Source organism: Podarcis raffonei, chromosome 12, assembly GCF_027172205.1.
Source record: "Podarcis raffonei isolate rPodRaf1 chromosome 12, rPodRaf1.pri, whole genome shotgun sequence".
In the NCBI taxonomy this organism is placed as follows: domain Eukaryota; kingdom Metazoa; phylum Chordata; class Lepidosauria; order Squamata; family Lacertidae; genus Podarcis; species Podarcis raffonei.
In genome coordinates this window covers 3,391,073-3,407,090 of record NC_070613.1, presented here as the reverse complement: position 1 = coordinate 3,407,090, position 16,018 = coordinate 3,391,073, and the positions used below count along the sequence as shown (strand labels likewise).

Here is a 16,018-nt window from a genome sequence, read left to right as displayed (position 1 = left end):
TTTGTTAGGCAACGCTAATTTACTCAATTAGCTTTTTCACAGCTTGGTGGTATAATCCAACAGCATAGTGTCAGGGAGTTAGTACCGAACAAAACTGGGTGTGCTGAGTAATGTCAGGATTAGTTGCAATCGAGGAATCTGAAGTTCCAGTCTCCCTATCAACAAAAGATAATTCTAACCTGTTGGCATTCTGGGCGCTGCTTTCCCCTAAGCTGGAAAATAAAACTCTGAGCATCACTTTCTAGGCAAGTGAATCTGTCTGCCCTAAATCTCCCATTCGCATTTAAAAGATTCCGTGTCAAGATTTCAGGAACCATCCTGAGCACGAATAGAGGAACGGAAACACTCTACTTTGCGTGAAAGGGGTTCCAACTGCCTGAACATATGAGAACTCTTTATCGGTTCCTTTAATCGCATTCAAACCTAACCACAAAGCAGCCATAGCTGGACTTTCTGTATGTGTAAAATCCTTTGCTTCCTTGCTAGGAAGGAGCACAGTGGCTGATGAGCAGGTTGAGAAATGCTAGAATGTTTTATTTTGCTAGACAGATTCCGTGACTAACGCATGATACGGACATTAAGACTGTGCAGCTTCTGTTTGGTAGCCTAACTCTGAATCTAGTTTAGGCTGTTCTGAAACTACGTTGACCATGAATTATCCCAAGTAATGCCGTCTTGCATCAGTCTAGGTAAAATGTTGATCTGCCGCTGTTCAAAGTGTAAGAAGAAAAAAAATATAAAATGTTTGTACTGCATTATCTGTACTACTATCAGTAATTATATTAATAAATTACGGTGAACAAAGTTTGACAGTAACAAGCTATTCCATTATCCCAGCCTTTGCAAGAACACGCAGTTCCTTGTAGAGATTTCCCAAAACCTCAAGATTGCACGAGCCAAATTTCCGTTGCATTTTTAAAGTGTGGTTTTTGATTTAAGAATGTAAGAACCTGCTGGGTGAGGCCAATGGGCCTCTAGTCCTGTTCTCAAAGAGGTGAGCCAGATGTCCTAATGGGAAACCTGCAAGTAAAACATGGAGCACAAGGGTCTTCTCTGTTCATGTAGTTTTCAGCAACTGTGCTCAGCCTACGAGCAGCCCAGCAAAGCTCTTTGATGCCTGGCTTGCAGGTAACTGGGTTTGATTCTTTGGTACCTTGGAGAGTTGTCTTCTTTCAGCCTGATGTGTCAAAAGTTGGGAAAGCCTCTAAGGGATTCTTCCAATGCACCTGTCGCCTAGGTTAGGAATATTATTATTATTTATTTTTATTATTATTATTAAATTTTATTTATACCCCGCCCTCCCCAACCAGAGCCAGGCTCAGAGCGGCTAACAACAGTAAAATGATAAAACATTCTAAAATCATTTCATTATAAAATTCCAATCAAATTAATGGCAACCATTGGGCTAGAAGTTCTGTGAGGATTCCGTTTCATAGTGCACAGGATTAGAATGTAGTTTCTGTGTTTCGTTGTTTGGGGGGGGTGCATATAGTGTATTGGCCTGAAAATAAGTCGCACCTTTAAAATTGGGGGGGGGGGAGAGAGAAAAAATGTAAAAATACCCGAATATAAGCCGCTCCTTTCCTCGCTGTTTTTAACTTTTCACGGTTAGAATTTGGGGGGAAAGTGAGGCTTATATTCAGGCCAATATGGTAGATTAAACCTTTTAGAGACTGACTAAAGTATTAAGCAGCGTATAAATACGCAAAGTCAATTGGGGCAATAAGCGTTACATGCCCTTTGGAACGAAGATAGGCACAAACATTAAGAATGGGGAAATGGGAAGACATGGGGCATTCAAGTAGCCTGGAGTAGGCCCAGGACCAGAAGAAACAGGAGAAGAGAACCTGAATGCAGACAAGAAGCATGAAGTGATATCCTAACAAGCTGGAAGGTAAGCAGCAAACGGTTGTTTACTGTGCTCTAAATCCACAAAGTCCCATTGGCCTTATTCTGTTTCTTCATCCCCAACTCAGACACCACCTTTGGGCAGGCCAGGCCTCCTTAAACTCGGCCCTCCAGATGTTTTGAGACTACAATTCCCATCATCCCTGACCACTGGTCCTGCTAGCTAGGGATCATGGGAGTGGAGTTGTATTTTTTAAAGTTATGCTTTATTATCACATTTTTGTATTGCATTAGATTGTTATAAGATGTACATTTTTTGTTTCTTCAGCTTGTAAACTGCCTTGAGTATTGTAATATAGAAAGACGGTATACAAATTAAAAATGCTGATAATGTAGGCCAAAAACATCTGGAGGGCCAAGGTTGAGGACGCCTGGTGCAGACCGTCTGTGATTACGCACCAATGACGGAGAAATACTGATGTGACTTTATAGCAAAATATCCTCCGACTACATCCTTTAAAAAACAACAACACCCCTTTAATATGAAATGGTACAAGTTGCACCTTACACTGCTCCAACCGTCTTGTGCTGCTCTCTGAGCAAACTAAACCAAAATCATTTTTTCATTCAAAGCTGCACATAATTGTCATGTGCCTTGTGCAATTTTCACACCCACACCCCAATTTTTTTTTTATTTTTTTTTGCTTTTATGGAATTACCACAAATCAAGCGGCAGTTCCTACAAAATTATATCCTTGGGGTTTATTTGGGGGGGGGGGGGAATCTTATTAAAAGTGATACAAGTTCAAATATGATAAAAATTACCGCAAGGAAACCGTTTTGGCAAGTATTGTTGGATTTTCTCTTCCTGTTTAGGAATGCTTACTGCAGAAGCTTCATTAAGCAAGATCGTGACCACTGCAACTCTTCTCATGAAACAGGTTCAAGGGTTGTTCAGAATAGTACAAGACTTGGATATAAAGTCAAGGTTACTACTGATTATATACACATTTTTTCCGTCCTTCAAAACAAATCGTTCATGAACAAGGTGTACGTTAAAGTGCAACTACTAATTACAACTTGCGGAAGTAAACATAAATAGCAAAAGTACATACTTTATTTATTTATTATTTGTTTTTAAATCCCGAGGTCCCAAGAACTTTCTGTACAAGCTATATGCAAGAGATTTTTGTCTTTCCCGAAATTAAAATAATGCAGTGTTCGCTGAAGCTGGGAAACTTCGAATTCCTGACAATTCTACGCCTTGATTAGAACAAGAAATAATAAATCTCTCCCCTTCCTTGGTTGCAATGGAATAAAAGCACAAGTTGTGTCTTGGCAACCATTAAAATGTTCTGCTGATCTTTCATGTATCTCAGCTTCAAGCCTAGAGAGGTTTTCTCTCAACTTTGGGGTTTTAAAGGCATTTTCTTTTGCAGAGAAAATGGCAGAGAGAAAGAAAGAAAATCACCACCAGTATTTAAAATGGGTATCTGTAAGCTGTGCAAGGAGACAGGCTGATTGGTAACATGTCAAAGGTTGTTCTCTTAAAATGTATGTCCACTTAAAGGCTATAGAGAACAAATACCAGCTAGATCTTCACCCCAGTGATGTGGTTTAAAGTAAGGAGCCAGACACTTTGATGTATTAAGTTTCCCCCCCAATCTGTACTGAGGGAGAGAAGAGAACACATGATGCAAAAAGGGAATCGCCAGAGTTCCTTTCAGTGTCGTTCACTGTTGCCAGATTTAGCAATACATTGAATATTGAGGATTACTTGGCTATGTTCTAATCTAGGGCTGCTCCAGGCAGAAGGGAATACACTGGAAGATAAATAAAGGTGATTAACAACGGCACTACGTACACTGATTTTGAAGTTTGGCTGCCACCTGAAGGAAATGCTAACCTCCTATGCCCTCGTATAAGGCTAAGAACTTGAAAGGCAAGGGAGAGTGTCAGCGCACTCGTTGCTTATGGCAAACACCTGCACCTCAGGCAAAGGAAATCACTGGTTCAGTCAACTCAGATCACGCCGCTTTTAAAAAATGTAATCATTGGTGATTTTTAATGAAGGCATAGCTTCGTTGACATTTTGATCCAAACGATGGTATCCGACGGTTCTGGAGCAAAGCCCATCTCGCCATCTTCTGCTCTGGACCAAGAGAATAATCTAGAGAGAAAAGAAACAATCAGCTAACGATAAAGAAATGAGGATAGGGTTCAAGGGAAAACGCTTTCTGCATTGTCAACGTTTGCAAGTCAGCACAACCATTTCCTTCACTAATTAGTTTTCGGGTCCAATTCAAAGTTTGGTTTGGACCTATAAAGACTTAAATACTTCAAGGACTGCATATTCCATATGAATCGACCCAGACCCTGAGATCATCTTCCGATGCCCTTCTTCCTGTACCTCCTCTGCGAGGTCTGGAGGGTGGCTGCATAAAAAAGGGCCTTTTCTGCAGTGGGTCCCCACTTGCAGAATGCTTTTCCCAGGGAGTCTTGCCTGTTGCCTTCACTGCATATCTTTAGTCATCAGCAGAAAACATAACTCTTCTCCCAAGCCTTTGCCCGATTAAACAATATAGCCTTTTAAACTGTGGGATGGTTTTCCGGAGGGGACTGTTATTGGATAGGTTTTTTTTTTAGTTTGCTGTTATTATGCTTTCATTTTGCATTTTTATATTGTCAACTGCCCCATGTTCTTCGGATGAGAGGCTGTATTCAGGTTTAAACGACAGTGTCATCCATCATATGCCTTCTCACGTTATGATTCTATATTATAAATCTACTGAAGACCGGAGAGGGGAGGGATAAATGTAATGAACACACATCAATTTCATCCCAGGGTATGGGGGAAATGTTTACATTCCTTGGAAGATTAAGCTTAAAAAGCTACACCACAATTTTAGAAGAATACCGTATTTTTCGCTCCATAAGACACACTTTTCCCCTCCTAAAAAGTAAAGGGAAATGTGTGTGCATCTTATGGAGCGAATGCAGGCGGGAGGCAGGCAGAAAAAGCCCCCAAGAGCCGCACACACACTCCGCACGCTCTTTAAAGGGAGCGCGGCTCTTGCGGGTTTTTCCCTGAGGAGGGAGAAGGGACTGACACGGCCCGTCAGTCCCTTTTCCTTCCTGGGGAAAAGCCCGCAAGCGCCACACACACGCTCCACGCGACTCATGAAAGGGAGCACTGAGGCTCTGCTCAGTGCTCCCTTTAAAGAATTTTTTTTTTCTTGCTTTCCCCCTCTAAAAACTAGGCGCGTCTTATGGTCAGGTGCGTCTTATGGAGTGAAAGATACGGTGGATATATTGTAGGGCACCGACTCCTGAGAGTGGTTTATTATTTTTACTTAATTCTTCTCCACTGAAAACGGTCACATTTGTTTTGCTGACATTTGTAAAACGTCTCAGGAATGTCACACCTGAAAGCAGAGGCTTTCAACCTTTTTCAGTACATGGCTCCCTTGACCCACTGTAATTTTCTGTGGCACCCCTGTGGGGCGCAGGAGCCCAGTTAGGTCACCCCTTGCCTGCAGAAACAGCAGTCTCTCACCCTTTTCCAAACACCCTCACTCGTGCAGGGTTCCCTCAGCCTCCTCTCTTCTCCCCAAACTTTGGGAATCCTCTGGGCAGCCACAGCTGTCGCCCCTGGTTTCTGAGCTGCCCCCTCTGCCCCAAAGAGGGGTGCCTTCTCACACTGCCCCACAGGGGCCTGGGAAGCACCCCCTGGCCAGCCACAGAGACACCTTTCGCCTGCGGAGCTTGTAGCCAGGGCTGCTGCAACAAACAGGTGTGCAAGCCTTTGGGAGGCAGAGATGCAAGAGGGCATCAGAGGGGAGCCTTTGGCACCCTGGTTGAAAACAACTGCCATAAAGGGTTGACTATGGACAGATTTTAAGGGATGCGGGTGGCGCTGTGGGTTAAATCAGAGCCTAGGACTTGCCGATCAGAAGGTCAGCGGTTTGAATCCCCGTGATGGGGTGAGCTCCTGTTGCTCCTGCCAACCTAGCAGTTCGAAAGCACGTCAAAGTGCAAGTAGATAAATAGGTACCACTCCGGCAGGAAGGTAAACGGCGTTTCTGTGCGCTGCTCTGGTTCGCCAGAAGCGGCTTAGTCATGCTGGCCACGCGACCCAGAAGCTGTACACCAGCTCCCTCGACCAGTAAAGCGAGATGAGCGCCGCAACCCCAGAGTCGGCCACGACTGGACCTAATGGTCAGGGTCCCTTTACCTTTTTATGGACAGATTAACAACTGCTTGCATTTACAAATTAACCTGGTTATCCCAATAGGGTGCACTGGAACCCTTCTTAATTTAAGATTTTCACCTTTCCAAGCCTGTATTTCCTAACTCGCTGCATTTGCCCTGACGTCCAAGCAACATGGAGAACATGTGCATCTGTATATTTGAAATGCTTATGAAAATATTCCCTATTACAGTAGAACCTCTACTTACATCCCACTCTACTTAGGCCCGTTCCAAGTCGTAACCACAGCAAACCCAGATTTAAACACCAGGTTTGCTGCGATTCGCGCATGCGCAGAATCAGCCGCCGCCAAATGTGCCTGCACACAACAGCGCTTCTACCAGCGACCCGTTTCACCATAAGAACGGGCCTCCGGAACGGATTGTGGTCGTGAGTAGAAGTTCCACTGTAATTACTCGAGCTTTTGTTGTACAGTGGTAACTCTGGTTAAGAACTTAATTCATTCCGGAGGTCCGTTCTTAACCTGAAACTGTTCTTAACCTGAAGCACCACTTTAGCTAATGGGGCCTCCCGCTGCCACGCGATTTCTGTTCTCATCCTGAAGCAAAGTTCTTAACCCGAGGTGCTATTTCTGGGTTAGCGGAGTCTGTAACCTGAAGCGTTTTTAACCTGAAGTGTCTGAAACCCGAGGTACCACTGTATGATAATGTTTTCTACTCCCCCCACCGTATTATGTATTTGTGCACGAGTTTTGAACGCATTTTCTTTTGCACACCACTTTTGAGTACAAATTTGTAGAACTATATACTCAAAAGTCAAATAACAAGAAGGTTTCCTATTCTGTTCACACACCCGCTTTGCAATTACTTGCAACATAATGTAAAAAAGCCAGCGCGACTACATACTTATACTGCAAAACCATAACCTAAAAAGGCCGCCTACCTTTCTTTTATTGTGATACGTGATGTAAACAACAGCTACCAAAAAGGCAACGATAACCAGATGGAAAAAGAAATGGCTATCCTCTTCCAGTTCCGTGGAAGAGGTGTCCTTCATCTCGTCAGGAAGCAATTTCTTGTTTTCATAACTGTGCATGCTGGCCAACTCTTCCGTAAACTCTGAGATGCCTTGGTCGTCTTGATCGTCAGACGGCATCCCGTAGGGGCCGTAATAGTCTGCAGGGTCTGCGGTTCCTTTGGCCGTTGGGAGGAAGCTGGGCACGTGCTCTTTGTCTACCGCGTCGTCCACCGTGTCATCTTCGTTAATATTGGTATCTTCCGAAGTATCAGCATCTGTTTGCAAAGCAGGAGTGGCAGAAGCCGGCGCCACAGAGGTTGCCTGCTTCCCTTCTGTCGCAGTTGGCCCAGGTGACACAGAAGCACTGCTCTTCGGGGATGTTGGTGGCATGCCTTCATTTGTTGTCGTCCTTGTTCTGTCCCCACCGGCTTTTGAAACAGGCGTTAAGTTGTGAGTTGTGGAACTGGATGTCGAGACATTTACACTCTCAGAAAGCTCTGCCTCGGATGTAGTGCCTGGGAAAAGGAAATAAAAATCAGGATAATCTGGAGTTTTGAACAAAGGTTCTCATGGTGTATCTTGATTTCACGAGGGATGTCAATAGTACAGTGGTACCTCAGGTTAAGTACTTAATTCGTTCCGGAGGTCTGTTCTTAACCTGAAACTGTTCTTAACCTGAAGCACCACTTTAGCTAATAGGGCCTCCTGCTGCTGCCGGGCCGCCAGAGCACGATTTCTGTTCTCATCCTGAAGCAAAGTTCTTAAGCCGAAGCAATATTTCTGGGTTAGCGGAGTCTGTAACCTGAAGCATATGTAACCCGAGGTACCACTGTATTTATTTACAGTGGCACCTTGGTTTGCGGACTTCATTCGTTGCGGAAGTCCGTTCTTAAACCAAAGCGTTCTTAAACCAAGGCGTACTTTCCCAGAGCAGCAGGGGACTCAATTTACAAATGGAACACACTCAACATGTTCTGCTTCCAAGGCAAAGTTCACAAACCAAAACACCTACTTCCGGGTTTGCAATCCCCTGCTATTGGTTCAATTGTTGGTATTATAAACTGGGCAACGTTTAATGAAGCCCATCTACCTGAGCAACAAAAATCAGCTCGTTAAACAGGACACCTGCTTTCTCTCTCCCCCACAAACACCCCAAAATCTGCTCCACAGGCTCCTTCTCAGACACTTTGCATCGTCGCCTTGTCTTTACGTGCAAACCACCTACCTGTTTGTTTCCTGCAAACCAAAGTTCATTCTTGCCTTGCCATTCACGTTTGGAGAGAAACAAACCACGATCCCAGGTTTAGTGCCTGGAGGCGGTTGGAGGATGGATGGCGGCTAACAGATTGAGGTTGAATCCTGACAAGACAGAAGTACTGTTTTTGGGGGACAGGGGGCGGGCGGGTGTGGGGGATTCCCTGGTCCTGGATGGGGTAACTGTGCCCCTGAAGGACCAGGTGTGCAGCCTGGGAGTCATTTTGGACTCACAGCTGTCCATGGAGGCGCAGGTCAATTCTGTGTCCAGGGCAACTGTCTCCCAGCTCCATCTGGTACACAGGATGAGACCCTACCTACCCGCGGACTGTCTGGCCAGAGTGGTGCATGCTCTAGTTATCTCCCGCTTGGACTACTGCAACACGCTCTACGTGGGGCTACCTTTGAAGGTGACCCAGAAACTGCAATTAATCCAGAATGCGGCAGCTAGACTGGTGACTGGGAGTAGCCGCCGGGACCACATAACACCGGTTCTGAGAGATCTGCATTGGCTCCCAGTACGTTTCCGAGCACAATTCAAAGTGTTGGTGCTGACCTTTAAAGCCCTAAACAGCCTCGGTCCTGTATACCTGAAGGAGCGTCTCCACCCCCATCGTTCAGCCCGGACACTGAGATCCAGCGCTGAGGGCCTTCTGGCGGTTCCCTCATTGCGAGAAGTGAGGTTACAGGGAACCAGACAGAGGACCTTCTCGGTAGTGGAACACCCTGTGGAACACCCTCCCTTCAGATGTGAAGGAAATAAGCAGCTATCCTATCTTTAAAAGACATCTTAAGGCAGCCCTGTTCAGGGAAGTTTTTAATATTTAACGCTGTATTGTTTTAAACACTTGGTTGGGAGCTGCCCAGAGTGGCTGGGGAAACTCAGCCAGATGGGCGGGGTATAAAGAATAAATTATTATTATTATTATTATTATTATTATTATTATTATTATTAAGGCAGAATGAAAAGAAGGAGCGTGGATTATTTCCTGACAGCACAGGGAGAAGTGAACTGTGTGTGATCTCAGCTGCAGGCTGCATGCACCCATTGTCCATTGCTTATTTTAATTAGGGTTCAATGCGATGCACAAGCCGGGTCAAAGAGTCACACTGAACAGCGACAGTTGTCGCATTACAGCCGAAGCCGTTCTTTGTCGATTGAACAAATAATGAAGAGTTCGCTGAGAGAGACAGCACATCAAATGAATGAGAGTGTGGCAGCCTGTCTCAATGCTGTGAATTGAGGTGCCAATGTCAGCAGAGCAGCTCTGGCGTATTGCTCAAGAGATCAGCTGAGCATATGACCATGCGCTTAAGAAGTAGGAATGCACAGATTTGGGGGCAAATAGCATGCAGTGAAATAATGTTTACTATGGAAAAATACAAGGGGTTTTCACCAAGGCAGGGTGACACTGGCTTGAGCTGCCAAGGTGCAAGCTGGAAAAGTCTCGTGGCGCCTGTTGCTCAAGGTATCTCCCGCCTTCCCCGCACTCCATGTTGATGCAATTCTGCCACCTGAAAAGTTAATGATTGGCTCTGGGTGGGTGGGGGGGAGCCTAGGCAGGGACTGTGCTGTTTAATGGGCTTTCCAGTGCTGTGTGTTGCTGCCCGTTACTGAAAGGAAAGGCGGCAGGCAGCTTGGCACAGCGTGAGAGCAACTGGGAGCAGCAGGGTACCAGGTTGGCTTTGGTGCGATGCCAGCCCTGAGCATCCCACTGCCTTGACCCTCCCTCTCTGTGCCCAGTGTTATTGCAAGATCACCTCACCCAAAAAATGCCCAAGCAACTGCTTCGATCTGCAGAACTGGCTGTTACAGGTGCCACACAATACCCATTCTGCGTTAGTAAGAAATCAATCTTTTACTGTGTCAGCACCTACACTTTGGAACTCCCTGCCTACTGACACCTTCCCTTTACAGTGGTACCTCGGGTTACATACGCTTCAGGTTACATACGCTTCAGGTTACATACTCTGCAAACCCAGAAATCGTACCTCGGGTTAAGAACTTTGCTTCAGGATGAGAACAGAAATCGCACAGCAGTGGTGCGGCAGCAGCAAGAAGCCCCATTAGCTAAAGTGGTGCTTCAGGTTAAGAACAATTTCAGGTTAAGAACGGACCTCCGGAACGAATTAAGTACTTAACCCGAGGTACCACTGTATACTCTTTTCAGCGCCTGCTAAAAGCTTTTTCGTTTACACAAGCATATCCTCTTTCCTTTCTGAGCAAGCAAGTCGCTCGCGAAAAATTCTCTTATTCAAACAGAAAGAACAATGAAGCAATGCAGTTTAGCAACATCATGCCTAGCTATCCTCCTTTATAAAATATTTATACAGTGGTAGCTCGGGTTAAGAACGTAATTTGTTCCAGGGGTCCATTCTTAACCTGAAACTGTTCTTAACCAGAGGTACCACTTTAGCTAATGGGGCCTCCCGCTGCTGCCATGCAATTTCTGTTCTCTTCCTGAATCAAAGTTCTTAACCCAAGGTACTATTTCTGGGTTAGTGGAGTTTGTAACCTGAAGCGCCTGTAACCTGAGGTACCACTGTATACAGCTACATCTTTTTATATCTAGCAGTAAAATATAAAACTGTACAATAAAAACCACAATGAAGTTGAAAACAGACATCAATTAACCACTGTGGAAGGGTGTATTCTTAACTGCCTGCCGGGGTTTGGCAGAAATGAAGTTTTCAGCAAGAGTTTAAAAGCTAGCACAGAAGGCATTCTTGCAACAAAAGAAGACAAAATAACCAGATCGAGTAGCAACACTCTTCTGGGTTACAAAATCAGGAAGAACAAGCCCCAAGACAACAGCATAGGGAGAGGGAAAACGGTTGAGTATCCGATCAGCATTAGCAAAATATAACATCTGAGCATAATTTCAGAGACCTCTTCTTCAAGGAAAGCTCCAGGTGTAAACCAGAATTAAAGAAAACGTCTGATATATGGAAAACGCACGGTTCCTAACATCACTTCCACTTTTTATAGCAACTTGACGTAGGGGACAGACCTCACTGGAAAAAACTAGGCGGCTTGGCATTCGAAGTACTGCACTGAAAAAACCCTCCTTTCCTCTTGGGAATAAAAATGTTAACTAGCCAGTCACGGTATACCAAAGGAGCAGCTGAACAGGCGGTTCCTTGTTTGTACAGCACACCCTTTCCTATATGAAGCAGACGTTAGAATTTAGAACAGGAACCCAAGTCATACGGATGTTGAGCAAACTGTACGCGATAACTTAGGTAAAAGAGACTTTGGGTGCTGGAATTTTTGATCTTATGGAAAGCTTAAGGCAAGCATAGCTAATTGAGGGAAGGTGCTTTAATTAAGGCTAGACAAACATTAGGCAGGATTCCGGTAGGAAAAGAAGCCTATGATGGCTGGGAGATCCTGGAGAAAGGAGTTGTTGTTTAGTCGTTTAGTCGTGTCCAACTCTTTGTGACCCCATGGCCCAGAGCACACCAGGCACTCCTGTCTTCCACTGCCTCCCGCAGTTTGGTCAAACTCAGGCTGGTAGCTTCGAGGTCACTGTCCAACCATCTCGTCCTCTGTCATCCCCTTCTCCTTGTGCCCTCCATCTTTCCCAACATCAGGGTCTTTTCCAGGGAGTCTTCTCTTCTCATGAGGTGGCCAAAGTCTTGGAGCCTCAGCTTCACGATCTGTCCTTCCAGTGAGCACTCAGGGCTGATTTCCTTAAGAATGGAGAGGTTTGATCTTCTTGCAGTCCATGGGACTCTCAAGAGTCTCCTCCAGCACCAGAATTCAAAAGGATCAATTCAAAAGCATCAAAGCAGAAAGGAGAATTAATGTTAAAGACATCAGAAGTTAAAGTGGGGCAACTGAAAAAGCTGGTGTGGCTGCAGGAAAAGCTCGGCGGTGAGCTGAAAATAAAACCAGACACATCTAGGAAAGGGAAGGAAGGACAGAGCAGAACAGAGAAAAGTGGCCAGGACTTCTAGGGACAGGAAAGCAGAAGATCAGAGTCACAGGTGGTTGGGAAACTGTACTCAAAGGCTGCCCATCAATGGCTCCTTGTGAAATTGGAGGTTTCAAGTGCAATGCCACAGGGATCTACCCTGGGCCTGGGACACCTCAACTGTTCTTCATCAATGACTTGTTGAAAGGGTGGAAGGAATGCTTAACAAATTAGCAGAAGACACAAAATGGGGAAGAAACAGCCAACGCCTCCGAAGACAGGAATAAAATTCCAAATGACCCTGAGGGAATGGAAGACTAGGCTGAAACAGCAACGAATTTAAAAGTTCAGCATTTGGGAAAACAAACAAACCAAAGCCAGACAAATGTAGGATGGGAGATACCTGGCTTAATTTGACAGCGGTATATGTAAATTATACCTGAAGGAGCGTCTCCACCCCCATCGTTCTGCCCGGACGCTGAGGTCCAGCGCCGAGGGGCTTCTGGCGGTTCCCTCATTGTGAGAAGCAAAGCTACAGGGAACCAAGCAGAGGGCCTTCTCGGTAGTGGCGCCCGCCCTGTGGAACACCCTCCCATCAGATGTCAAAGCGATAAATAACTACCTGACATTCAGAATACATCTTAAGGCAGCCCTGTTCAGGGAAGTTTTTAATCTGTGATATTTTACTGTATCTTTGGTTTTTATGGAAGCCGCCCAGAGTGGCTGGGGAAACCCAGCCAGATGGGCGGGGTACAAATAATAAATTATTATTATTATTATTATTATTATTATTATTATTATTATTATTATTATTAAAAGGATCATGGGATTGAAGCAATTGAGTCAGCCAATTGCTGCAACTGCAAAAAAAGGAGAGGTTTCATTGATTTTAAGGCCGCACTAGAAAAATAATCATTTCCAGATCATGAACCTTTTTTCTGCATGACCTATTGTGGAGCAAGGTGCCAAGTTTAATATGTCAAAATAGCTCAGTGGACTGCAGACAGGTAGGCAGAGGTAGAGAAAACATGTGTGGCGAAGGAGTGTTACAGAAATTGGCTATGTTCAGCCTGGAGAAAAGAAGTCAGAGAGAACATGATTGATCCCACCTCCAGTATTTTCAAGACTGAAATCAGAAAGAAGGCAAAGACTTCTTGTCCATTTCCCAAAGGACAGAGTTAGTAGATTTTGCTTCAACATTAGGACAAAATAAGATTGTGGCTGAACATTTGGAGACACTTCCAAACCAGAAGAACAATTAGCTTCTGCTGCAGGATGTTGTCTGAAATCTTTCCCATCCAGGAACTTTGTTTCTCATTCATTACAAATGAGTATTGCTTATGAGTAAAGGTACATGAAATGTCCCCAAAATGCAGACATCTATGACTTCTGATTAAGCCGTACTGCTAAAACCACTGACTGGACCAGCCTTAGGAAGAGCGAAAGGCAACTTTGTCATGTGAGGAGGACGGACTCACTGTAAACCAAACGTATTTTGGAACGTTGATAATGAAAATGTTAAGTAAAAATGGAAAGTTAACATGATGCTCACAATACAAACAAAGTAAGACGTTTGCGAATTTCCCATGTAGTTAAAGCAGTGACTATGAAAGAGAGAGCCCCTTTTTACACCCAACAGATACCTGATATATTGAGACGTGTGGTATCTAACTGTGTCAGCCTACAAGGATAACAAATGCTCCCTTCCGCCTCTCCTTTCCCCTGCAGCACAGGGTGGGGGAGGAAATTAACACTTCAAGTCACCCAAATGATCTGTTTCCTTGTGTCACTAACAGCCGAAACCTAGAGCATGCAGGTTTATCAGAAGGAAGCCCCACTGCACTCTCCGGCACTTAGTCCCAGCTACGTGAATATAGCATTGCAGACTTAAGGAACTTCTTTCTGTGTGTGTGTGTCTGTTGTTCATGGTGGGAAATTCAACTAGGAAAGCATATATAAAACAAGCAGATCAGGCTGCAACAGGTCTCTCCACTGAGGCAGGTAATTATTAAATAAACTGCTAACTCTAAAGTTATGGCTTGTATTTAATAATACAGCAGTAGTGGTTAAGAGTGTTGGACTAGGACCTGGGAGACCAGGGTTTGAATCCCCTCTCGGCCATGAAGCTTTCACTAGGTGATCTTGAGCCAGCCATTGCCTTTCTGCCTAACCTACCTCACTGGGTTGTTGTGGCGATATAAATGGGATTTACGCCATCTTGAGCTCCTTGGAGGAAAAGTGGGGTACAAGTGTAATAAATAAGCAAAGGTAGAGCCCGAGGTGTCAGGCTCCACTTTCAGACCACTGAAAGGACACCCCCCTCCAAGAATTCTGGGAGCTGTCTTCTTTTAGGGTGCTGAGTGCTGTTAGTTGCTACAATTCGCAGAGTGGTTTAACAATGAACACTTTCTTTCCCCCTGGAAACTCTGGGAATTGTAGCTGTGGGAGGGAAAGAGGAGGGGGGTGTCCCCTAACAACTGTCAGGGCCCTTGGTGAACTAAACCACAGAGGATTCTTTGGAGAAAACCAGTATGGTCTAAACTTTAAAGCGGTATCCTAGTGCTTTAAATGTATGGTGTGTGGATGGGGCCAGAAGAGAGAGGCGGGGAGAGAGGTGGAATAAGAGAAAGAAGAGGAGGAGGAGGAAAAAAGAGAGGAGGAAAGGAAAAAGTGGAATAAGAGAAGGAAGAAGAGAGGAGGGGAAGAAGAAGAAGAAGAAGAAGAGGAGGAGGAGGAATAAGAGAAGAAGAGACAGGAGGGAAAGAGGAAGAAGAGGAGAAGAAGAAGAGAGAGGAGGGAAGGGGGAAGAAGAGAAGAAGAAGAGAGAGAAGGAAGAAGAAGAGAGAGGAGGGAAAGAGGAGGAAGGAGTGGAATAAGAGAAGAAAAGAAGGAGAGAGAGGAGGAAAAGAAGAAGAAGAGAAGGAAGAAGAGAAGAAGAGAGAGGAGGGAAAGCGGAAGAAGAAGAACAAGTGGAATAGGAGAAGAAGAGAGAGAAGGAAGAAGAATAGAAGAGAAGGAAGAAGAGGTGGAAAAGGAATAATAATAATAATATGTATACCCCACCCCTTTGGCTGGGCGGCTTACAGCGTATCTGAAAACAACATACTGTATATAAAAACAAGCAGGAAGAGAGAGAGAAGGAGGAGGAGAAGAGGAAGAAGATAAGAGGGGAGGGGAGGGGAAGGTGTTCCTGAAGCCCCTTCGGAGCGGGACTCCGCGGCCTCCCTCCTCCTCCCTCCTCACCGTTCTCGCTCTGGCCCGCGACTGCCAGGGCCCCGTCCAGCAGCAGCACCAGGAGGAGGAGAGCGGCCCTTCCCGAGAGCGGCATGGCCGGCCCTGCGCCTCCTCCTCCTTCTTCTTCTCCTCGCCTCCTGCGCCTCCGCCTCCTTCGCCCGGCGGCCGCCATCTCGGCTGACCCGCCTCGGCCGAGGATGTGGCGTCTGCCGCCCGCCCCGCCCACGCGCTGCTAGGCAACCGCATTCCGCAGCAGCAGCGCGCGGCGTCGTGACGTCGACTCGACCCCGCCCACTCTCAGGCATGCGCAGGAGAGGGAGACGCGCGTGAAGGCGGAGATTCTCCTCAGTCCAGCAAATGCCGCTTGTCGGGAAACACGCGAGCGGGAGCCAGTGTGGGATTTATGTATAAGCTGAAAATTAAAAGGGGGGGAAAAGGATGTGCATTTCCAAAATATAAGATAAAAAATAAAAATAAATAAATAAATAATGAAATTAAATGAAATGAAATGAAATGAAATGAAATGAAATGAAATGAA

General features: G+C 45.4%; 1 protein-coding gene and 1 long non-coding RNA gene across 2 annotated transcripts in view; both read right to left on the bottom strand.

The window, feature by feature from the left end:
* Positions 1 to 3,310, bottom strand: part of LOC128423885 (uncharacterized) — a 130,940-nt gene extending 127,630 nt beyond the window's left edge. Inside the window, exon 1 of the long non-coding RNA XR_008332885.1 lies at positions 2,011 to 3,310. This is a non-coding gene — a long non-coding RNA (uncharacterized LOC128423885). The remainder of the gene's footprint in view (positions 1 to 2,010) is intronic.
* Positions 3,311 to 3,884: 574 nt separating this feature from the next.
* Positions 3,885 to 15,688, bottom strand: C12H5orf15 (chromosome 12 C5orf15 homolog). The gene is made up of 3 exons (XM_053409432.1): positions 15,490 to 15,688; positions 7,001 to 7,590; positions 3,885 to 4,018 (listed from the first exon to the last, which is right to left on the bottom strand). Exons 1-3 carry the CDS (start codon positions 15,650 to 15,652, stop codon positions 3,887 to 3,889), a joined length of 885 nt encoding a protein of 294 aa, XP_053265407.1. The 5' UTR covers positions 15,653 to 15,688; the 3' UTR covers positions 3,885 to 3,886.
* Between the last annotated feature and the right edge of the window lie 330 nt (positions 15,689 to 16,018).

Coding starts and splice junctions, on each gene's coding strand:
- C12H5orf15 (XM_053409432.1), bottom strand. CDS start 15,652: ATGGCGGCCGCCGGGCGAAGGAGGCGGAGGCGCAGGAGGCGAGGAGAA. Junction 7,591..15,489: donor CGCGGGCCAGAGCGAGAACG/GTGAGGAGGGAG, acceptor TCCTTTTCCCAG/GCACTACATCCGAGGCAGAG. Junction 4,019..7,000: donor CGTATCACAATAAAAGAAAG/GTAGGCGGCCTT, acceptor TTTTCTCTCTAG/ATTATTCTCTTGGTCCAGAG.